Source organism: Castanea sativa, chromosome 4, assembly GCF_040712315.1.
Source record: "Castanea sativa cultivar Marrone di Chiusa Pesio chromosome 4, ASM4071231v1".
Lineage (NCBI taxonomy): Eukaryota > Viridiplantae > Streptophyta > Magnoliopsida > Fagales > Fagaceae > Castanea > Castanea sativa.
The window spans coordinates 28,840,854-28,850,905 of NC_134016.1; the positions used below are offsets into that span (position 1 = coordinate 28,840,854).

The 10,052-nt window shown below is 31.9% G+C and overlaps 1 protein-coding gene across 1 annotated transcript; it reads right to left on the reverse strand.

Moving 5' to 3' along the window:
* Positions 1-4,536: 4,536 nt before the first annotated feature.
* On the reverse strand, positions 4,537-7,035 carry LOC142632052 (reticulon-like protein B9). Its single transcript, XM_075806475.1, has 5 exons — positions 6,843-7,035; positions 5,794-5,974; positions 5,196-5,340; positions 5,030-5,099; positions 4,537-4,925 (listed from the first exon to the last, which is right to left on the reverse strand). Exons 1-5 carry the CDS (start codon positions 6,943-6,945, stop codon positions 4,756-4,758), a joined length of 669 nt encoding a protein of 222 aa, XP_075662590.1. The 5' UTR covers positions 6,946-7,035; the 3' UTR covers positions 4,537-4,755.
* Between the last annotated feature and the right edge of the window lie 3,017 nt (positions 7,036-10,052).

Below are 10,052 nucleotides of genomic sequence, written 5' to 3' on the forward strand. Positions count from 1 at the left end.
CAAAACTTTTGATAAATGTATAAAGTTCATTCAAATATAGAGTTTAAGAATTTCTTTGAGAACGAAGAAAAGTAGAACTCAATCTTTGGATATGTGTACTGCTCTTTCAAAGTGAAAAACGTAAATGTTTTTCTCTAAAACTGAATTCTGAAAACGAGTACTGCCGTCATTATTTGATGAAAATGACTTAAAATTGAATACTCAAATGGTTCAAATAAAACATTCAGTAAAGTTGTCTAAGTAAAATAGGATAAAAAAAGAAGAAGGTAATATTGATAAGGGTGGAAACTTTTCTTTTTTCTTTTAAAAAAATTCAATTATTCGAGAATGAATCTTTCCAAAAAAATAAAAATAAAAGAAAAAGAAAAAAGAAGAGAGATTTGAGATTTGAAAGTTTGTTCTCATTAAAATATATAATATATTTTTTTTTGAGAGAATTTTAACTTATGATGTAGGCGGAGATTGAATCCTAAATCTCTTATTCAACCATCAGATACTTTACCAGTTGAACTAACTGGAACCACTATATTTATTTATTTATTTATTAGACCTTGTCATTACTCATTAATTGCAATACAATGTTTATGACCATATGGATGGAATCTAACATGACGTAGAAGGTGACATTTTAATTGACCCAGCGGTCGAATCATGATCGTTTGTCTTGGTTAAAGGGTCTAGTCAGCACCTACAATTTTCAAATTGGCTCCCGGAGTTTCAATAGCACAATGATTTTGGACTTTAACTTCTCCAACTTTTTGTCTTGGGGAGGTTGGAACTAGTCCAATAGAATCTCCACATTAGTGTCCCATTAGGGATTAAAAATGTAATTATTGGGGCCTAAGTGGAGTCCTCTTTTAGTCGGCTTTCTGCAAAAGAGAACAATAATAGATTTGAAAATCAACATTATTTGGGTTGCAGTCACACAACAATTAAGTAAATTGTGGAGGCCAATGAGAAATTGACTTTGGGCCTTTACTAGACAAACTACATGTTCTGCATCCTTGTAAGTTTTGTTGTTTTTTTCTTTTTTTCATAACCTAGCTTCATTGTTATGCGTGAATCTTGTCTCCAATCAGTGTCATAGCTACTGTTTCTGTATCTATGTGAATTTTCTGCATGATTAAGTGATACCCCCTTCAAATTTACTTGACACTCAGCGTAGAAGGATTTGTATACCAGTTCTAGTATGTCACGTATTGAATGGTTTTGAGAATCTAAGTGAAAGTTTAGTAGTTATAATATCATTGAATTTATTGAGTTTAATATCTGTAACTCGAACCCCGCCTCCTTCCTCACTTTCTATACCTACGGAAGAATTTTATTTTATTATTCTTTTATGGATTTGTCATAAAGTAGGATTTTAGTGGGTTTATAGACTTATAGTATTGCCAGATTTAAGTAAAATTCAATTTTTTGGTTTTGCATGCAAGTCTGCGTGCTATGATTGTATTAGCAGCTATAGGGTTCAGTTCATGCTGTCATAAAAAAAAAAGATGGTTTTAATTTTTAATTGATTAAGCTACTTGATATAGTTTGTTTTACCGAATTCGTTAAAAACTTCCCAAATTGAAGAGTACTCCTTATAATTTTTTTTTGGAGAAAAGTTAGCACTCAGCAGTAATTTCAATCACCAAATGAATTTGTTTTTTTTTTTTTTTTCTTTAAAATACAGAACATGGTGAATTTTGAAAAATACTCATATAATACCTGCATTGAACAACCACATTTCAATGAGAATTATTCATTAAATAACATTTTCTTCTGTGAAGTGTGTTTGGTGAAAATGTGACATAGTGTTTAAGAAAGAAAAAATATTGATATTTCGGCAAGGGGCTGTTTGGGCTTCGCAGAGTTCCAAGTAAACACAATCTTAGATTCATGGTGGAACTGTTGCAGTCAAACCAAGTGTGTGCTTCCCAACTTTGAAAGGACTGTATAATGAATTATTGCAGCACCAAGGTGGCCTTGGTGGCCTTTTTCTGCATCCTACACGTGCCAATGGACGATTAATATACTTATTTATATACCAAACCTTATGAAACTCTCACAATTTTCTACATGTACAATATTTAAATAAAATTATTACTTTATTTAAATAAAATTATTTTTGTTTAGTCTAAATTTGACAATGAGTGAAATTTTATCTCTTTAACAAGTTAACTTAAACTCAAACTCATAATTATCATTTTTTTAACTTGATAAGGAGTTAAACTCTATTTCTCTAACAAGTCCAACTTAAACTTAAACTTAAACTCAAACTCATCATTATCATTTTTTTTAAAACAAAATTATTTTTGTTTAATTCAAACCTAACAAGGAGTGAAACTCTATCTCTCTAACAAGTTCAACTTAAATTCAAACTTAAACGATGATAATTTATCACCAAATTTATGAGATTATTCATGAATAATATAAAAGTAATGCAAACCCCAATATTTTTTTTTAAAGCCGAGTAGAAGTATGAGCTCTTCTTATCTTATTTTCTTTACCTCTACTATGTTTTTAAAAAACTATTTTATAGTTTTTCATGTATTTTTTAAAAAGTAATTTTCGTACATGAACCACCAAACTCGCTTTAACCGTTTTTTACAAGATAAAAAAACTTGCAATAATTGAAATTATTCTTTTGAATGTACTCATCTTTTCTAATATTTCTCTATTGTTTAATCATATATATTTTGTTTTGTTTCAATAATTTCTAAGTAGTGAATTATCTAATTCTTTAATATTTTTTGGTCTTTCAGAAGTTTTAATATCTGAATTTTTGAGTTATTTCTTTGCAATATCTGAAATTGTCTGACAAATCATTTGTAAGCTATTGCACGTTTAAGTAATAACTTTTTCATCAAATTATAATACAAATTGAAGTCATATTAGAGCAAATCATGCAATGATGTGGTTTCTTAATCAATTTAAGATTTTATAAAATTATTTTAGTCTACCTCACAAATAGGTAGGTTCCCATGCATAGCACAGATTAGCGACTAATTATTATTATTTTAGCATTTTATATTATTATTATATATATACTAGCATTATGTCTGTACGATGCATGACTTAATCAAGTAATTACCACCAAACAATAAGTATATTCTTATTTGATATTTTAAATATATACACTAAGGTTTGTCTTCTTTTCATTTTTCTACTCTTTTTTATATTTAATTATGAAGTTTCTATGATATGTCATATATTTTATGGCTGATTTAAATGATTTCTTAAAAAAAATATCTGTTTGAATAATTTGAACTACTGCTATTACAGAGTTACGTTCTCATTTACTATTTGTTACCTAACAAAGAAAAAAAAATCTACGTTTATATTAAAAATATCACAAAATTAGCAAACATGTTTCTATGTGCCAAATGAGTATGTAAAAAACATATGTTTAAGTAGTTTTATAAAGCCACTAATGTATATATAATTTTAAAAACACAAAACTAAGTATTCTTTAATTAGTAAAGTAATGTGTAAAACAAACCATTTTTAAAATTGTATATTATAATGTTGTTGGTATTTTTTTTTTTTTTTGCATCTTTTAATTATTGGTTTTAAATTTTGGTTTCTTGGGGACGTCACTTCTTCCTATTCATGGGAAAAAAAACAACCTAAGTTCACTCAACTCTATATCTATGATATATAGAGAATAAAATAGGTCATAAAATTCATACGGTGGTCTGTAAAAATAGCAAAAATGATGCAAATTCTGATATTGTTGTTGGATTACTGGAAATGTTAGATGATTGTAATCAATTGGTGAAATATTTTAGAATAGCAAGGGATAGATTTAGTAGATCTGAAATGAGAAATGTCAAAATTCGCTTGATTTGGTAGTAAGAATTTTCTTTTGCTGATTCACAAAATGATCCTTAACAAATTATTATTATAATTTTTTTTTTCAAATAAGTTTAATCACAAAATGATCATTAATTATATTCTCACACACTGCATGCCTTTGCTATTAGTATATATAAAACCGAAGACATTTGACTTTTGGTTGACTTCTTAATATCTGTATATAAACTTTTGAGATTTCAGAATTTCACACTTAAAATCTTACCAAATCATATTTTCTTTAAATAATAGTATATAAACAAAATTATAATAAATTTATATTAATAATTACTATAATTATTTACAAAAAATAAAAACTAAAAAATATATTATTTTATTAAAATTTTACATTACGCAAATAACCGAATAGTATATATATGTGTGTGTATTCAATACCAACATTCCAATTTATCCCCCCCCCAAAAAAAAAAAAAAAACCAACTTTCCAATTGGGTTATACCGAGAAGGCTAAGGGGGTGATCATTTGAGCAACACAACATGGTGTGGTGTTATAACCTATTTATTCAAAATGGATTAGCAAATAAACGATGCACAAACTCGATCTAGACATCTGAAATGATCATTTCAGTTGTCTAGATCGAGTTTGTGCATCGTTTACTAGACAAACGGACAAACGGGCACCTGTAATTCAGAAAACTTAACCCATAAAACTGAAGAACATTTTGGTCCTCTCTAAAGTTGACATAAATTTGAAGGCCTTATACCTCTCTTTTATCTTTACCATAATATTATTATTTACAGGTAACTATAGAATTTCCCCACTTTCATGATACAAACTTTCAAAAGTTATGATCATGACTGTTTATTTTGACTAGATTTTTTTTTCTTAAGAATGTATGGCTCCTATAAGAAGAATATAAGTGATTATATACATGATGATTTGTGCGGTCACAATCTTTATCTGATTTTCTTTTCTTTCACAGGCGCTCTTGGAATTTTGTTCAGGAACTTCGAATCAATCGTTTTGTACTTCCTCTTCAAGTCTTGGATCACTTCGCCGACAAAATATTCAACATAGTCCTCATATCGATCATACAGAAATGGCAGTGTTTCCATGCTAAGAATGCCTTCATGCACACAATACAGCGAATAGAAAGACCAATTTAGCTCGTAGCTTGAATTAATTATGTGACATCATGGACAAAGAAGAAAAAAAGTGACGATTTCTTACCCAAATAAAGGAGATTCAGGAAGCTGAAATAGTTTCCAACCACTGATAATGCATAGAGAGAAACAATTGCCTGAAAATTTATAAAGGGAGACCTTATATATATAGGAGTAATAATTAATTGTGTTGAATTTCAGTCTAATAGAGGAAAAATGGTTTACTTATATACCAAAAAGAAGAGTGGTATCTGATCTCTTCCGTATGCAATCTCTAGGAACTTCGACAAAAACTGGTTGAATCTTATGTGGAAGGTGGAAGCTATTTCTCTCATTTCAGACTCATGCAAGATATTTTCTGGGATATTGGGAGGATTCCTGAAGAAAATTTAGTAGTTAAGATAAAGGAGATGCGTTGGATAAACTTTCTCAAGAAAAAAAAAATCTTCATCCTATGTAATTAGCTTCTTTAGTTTTTTTTTTCTGTCAAACACCTCAATGGAAAATTCTTGATTTTGAAATATATGACATAGCTCAATATTGGACTATACTTATGAATGTCAAATTATATCTTTGTTTTTTAGGGTGAATTGTGTGTATTGGTTTAATCATCAACGTAATTCGAACTCCATTTGTGGCATGCCTAGTGAATTTTTTATGGGTTTTTAATACCAAAAAAAATATATTTATCTCCAAACCAAGATTCATCACAAATACTGGTGATGATATTTAACTAGTGTTACTATGTTGATACAAAATCCGTTTACAAATGCAGTAGCTGTAAAATAGTGTTAGTATATACATCATCTAGTTAGCGAAAAAACGAAGTACCATTTGAAAAGATCTGCACTGTTGGACCATATGAAGAAAACGAGCAATGTGGTGATGGCGATGTGACAGAGAAGGGTAACGAAATTGTACTTGACAACTTCAAAAAGAAACCATATGAATGTCATTCCAATCAAAAGTGCACCTGATACTTTCCAATTCTTCCATAACAACACATCGGCGACTGCAAATTCAATTTCTAGTTTATCAGGATCGTGACAATGATGCTAACTAGATGAAGCTATATATGTAACCATAGGAAATATTTAGTTAGCAGCAGCATGTCATAGCAATTCATTGGAAAACTACAATTAAATATAGTATTATGCTAAAATATGTTCTTCTACTCAGATATATTGGAAACATTTGTTCATACTCTTATACGATAAAATATTGGTTAACTGATAAAATTTACCATTTATAAGTATTTTAAACTTTTAGGACAATCAGTAATTTATTATATATGAGATTTTACAAATTGAATACAGCTTGTGTCCAGTATTTTTTGCATTGGACACACTACAATGCGGACATGTATCCAAAACTAGACACCTGTCCAATGTGTTATGTCTATTGCAACAAGGCACACACAAGCTTCATCCTTACAAATTCTTACTAGATAAAAGTCACAAAAATAAAATAGAGTATTTAATTAACAAAGTATCTTTGACAATTATGTGTCAAAATCTCATCAACCACCTTGAGCTTTACTCCTAATTGACGGTTATGATTATGATTCATATGCAATCTAAACTTAAATAGCAAAATAGATTTGAGATCTGTTACCAGATGGCAATCCTAGGATATTGATAATCAATATAACTTAAAGCTGAATAGAATACTATTCACATTTAACTTTCTTCACAACATTGCAAGTCATTCATGTTCACCACTACTACTGCTAGTTGTCAAAACATAATGCATGGTGCATAATTTAAAATGCCAAAAATTTTGATACTAATTTTCTTCATGAGACAAAGAGGGAAAGCCAACTTCACCATATATATCAAGCTATGCCATCAGAACAGATTGACTATAATAATAGACAGTACCTTTTCCTCCTCCGAGAACTTCATGTATTGGCCTTACACGTCCAAACAGCTTTGTTGAACGTGATGTATCGTATTCAGAATATGATGAACCATGACCTGTCATGGTTATTTTCAGAAGTTAGTGTCTATGTGCTGATGATAATATTTTCAACGAGTTATATATAAGCTGAGGAGGTTCTACGCTTGATAGTTAAGAAAGCTATGGTAAAGTAAGGAATGGCTTGGGGTTTGGCTTTGGAGGTTGCTTTGGATGCCCGCTACTAAGAAAGAGTTTTTGTTCTTATTCTGTTTAAGTCACTAATTGGTTCATTAAGAGTTGTACAAACACATGCAATCTACTGCAAATATGTAACCTACTAAACAGTATGACATAAAAAAAAAACTCTAAAGTTTGGAAAATCATTAGTATTCCTAAAGAACAGTGATGTAGTGCTCAATTTTCTCACATACATGATAGATCCACCATTAATTTAACTAGATAATTTTCCGTTTGATGTGCGATGCTTGATAATTTCCGTTGAAAATAATCTTCAATTTTTTTAAGACCCATATATAATAATCATTTTGTTATATAGTATTTATGATGTTTCCCATAATATTGTTGAATACTTTGAAACTTAATTTTCTTAATTCATATTTTATAATTTTTATATATCCTAGAAGTAGTTTCCGACTATTAAGTGTGTGTGTGTGTATATATATATATATGAGATTGTGATTGCAAAGATATTAGAAATTTCTAGGAGTCTATACCATATTATAAATTTAATATATAAAATAATAAAATAAAATATTGATAAAAGTAGACTTTATTTCTAAAACTGAACACTTCCTCAACCACTTCATTCTCACTACCAAATCCCAAGACCACAATCTCAAACATATACATGGTAAAATGGGTCTGAATTTGCTAACATGACCCTGACCCCGACTTTTTTGACCTGAAGCAAAAACAGGTTAACTTATGACCCAACCCGTTTTTTGTGGGCCAACCTAACCTGACTCATGACCCGAACCATTTTAAAATTTTATTTTGTGTGTAAAAAAAAAAAAATACAATATTGGTTTAATAGTTTGTTGTGAGCTTGAAGGAAACAATTGATACCTTTACATAACAACATGGAAATGAATTGGAAGATGTATGGTTTAGGTATTCTGTAATGAGTAAAAATTTCATATATCAATTAATAGAGTACAAGCCAAGATAATCTGGTTATAGTAGAATTAAAAATATATATTTCAAATTATAGACATGTGTGGTGGTTCGTTTCAAACAACCTTGGATTTTTGGGCCTAGACCCCCAATTTACTTGTACTCTAGGTTGGGCTTATCCCATAATTGGAGGTCCAAGAAGCGGTTATTGATGTCGCTAATGGAGTTTTAGTGTTACTTTGACACCAAACTACCTTGATCTTGGCTCAGCTGAGAAGGATACTAAGTAGCCGAGTCCTCTCCTTGAAATCCGAACAAAATTCCCTTCTCTCTAGGATGTTTCTTTCCTCACTACTCTCGTCTCTTGCTTTCCAAAATTTTCCAAGCTCTTATTCTTATATTTCCTTCCCTATTTATATCCCTTTCTCAGTGGAGTTGTCATGATGAGAGGATATTCCATATGTCAGTGGGTCTTTCCGTATCATATCATTGGTCAGAGGGGATCCACTTTCTGCTATTGACATGATGTTCTAGTAACTCGTGCTTGATGTCAATTATTGCTCGGTAGGCAGATTCTCCCAAGGTATTATCTCTTGATCATGGCATGTCTTGGGGTACTTAATTCGTATGTTCGTCCAGCTCCAAATAGTTCGGCGAGTGGGCTGAGACTATCCAATGAATGGGCTTGCAATTTGAGGCCGGCTTACTACTTTCAGTCCGTACAACAACCTCCCACGATGTAACCATTGCCTTTTGGGACTGCTAAACGTTAGGTAATAAATGAACCAAATTTGATAGCCTACCTTTCTCGCACACGTTGGGCTAGTTGTCAAGATCAACGGTCAGGATCGCTTGACCGTTTAGTTATCGAGGTGCGCATGGATCGAAGGGCAGGAATGGTTGGTAATTTTTCCGCCTGAAGCATTAATTACTCCTCCCCTATAAATAGTGTCTGGGTTCTCTAATTTACTTTCTCTATTTCATTTCTTTTTTTCAAACTTTATACTAAAGCCTCCCAAGTCCTAAGCCTCTTTCTTCCTGAGAATACTCCTCCTCCTGAAAACGTCCCTCTCCCTTGTAAGTCTTCTAACCCCCTTTTTTCCATTATTGGGTTTGCCCATTTAGTTAGAAATGATGCTGCCATAGAGGCCATTAATCCCAAATACAATATTCCTCGAGATGTATTCATTGAATACTATCCAGAGGGGAATATAGAGGATCAGAGAGTGCCAAAGGTGATCTTTATTCCCGTTATAACCGTCCTAGAAGGTGGGGTAAGGTTCCTTTAAGACTTCTTATTACTAGGAACCCTTAAGCTTTATGGGCTTAGACCTGACCAATGCTGCCTACCCAACTTTTGTTGGGTGGTCAGCTACATTAGCCAATTAAATAGGCTCTACAACCTAAGACTCACCCACCATGACATGAACTTCCTCTATAGTTGTTGTAGTAGCCTTAAGAACGGCTACTACCTTAAAGTTTAGGACCCCCGAATAAGGCTGATTTCTTGCCTCCCGGACTCTAACAAGAATTCCCAAGGGGAATTCAAAAAGGTGAGTGGGAATTGACTTGCTAATGAGCTCACTTACCCAACTTCTCCTCGAAGGGCAGCTTGGTAACCCCAAACTTTTATTTTTTGCATTTTTTTAAAAAAAACTTGCTATATTTTGTATTTTGTTTTGCTAACTATTTTTCCTTTGCTTGTTGTTGTAGATTTTGGGCATACGAAGCCGAACCTTGGCTTTGTCAAAGTTTAGGCTCTAAATAGATCCTATGTTCTGAGGTGTTCGTACACACTGACGGGCTCCGAGGGTGATCATTCATGTTTCACCTTGTATAAGTGTAGTGTTAGTAGGTCGGCAAATGTGAGATAAGTTCTGAATATGAAGACAGAAGATATAAGATAACTAAGGACAGAAACCTAGCCTTAGCCTGACCCCGGTCACAGACTAGGTGGAAACCTAACTAAGGACAGAAACCTAGCCTGGGCTTCACCCGATCACCAACTAGGTGGAAACCTAAGTAAGGACAGAAACCTAGCTTCGGCCTAACTCTGG

What these genes read in the sequence shown, in the direction of transcription:
- LOC142632052 (XM_075806475.1), bottom strand. Translation starts at nt 6,945, where the DNA reads ATGACAGGTCATGGTTCATCATATTCTGAATACGATACATCACGTTCA. An exon ending in AGTTCTCGGAGGAGGAAAAG is followed by an intron (nt 5,975 to 6,842) that starts GTACTGTCTATT and finishes TTGAATTTGCAG; the next exon opens with TCGCCGATGTGTTGTTATGG. An exon ending in CCTGAATCTCCTTTATTTGG is followed by an intron (nt 4,926 to 5,029) that starts GTAAGAAATCGT and finishes GTGTGCATGAAG; the next exon opens with GCATTCTTAGCATGGAAACA.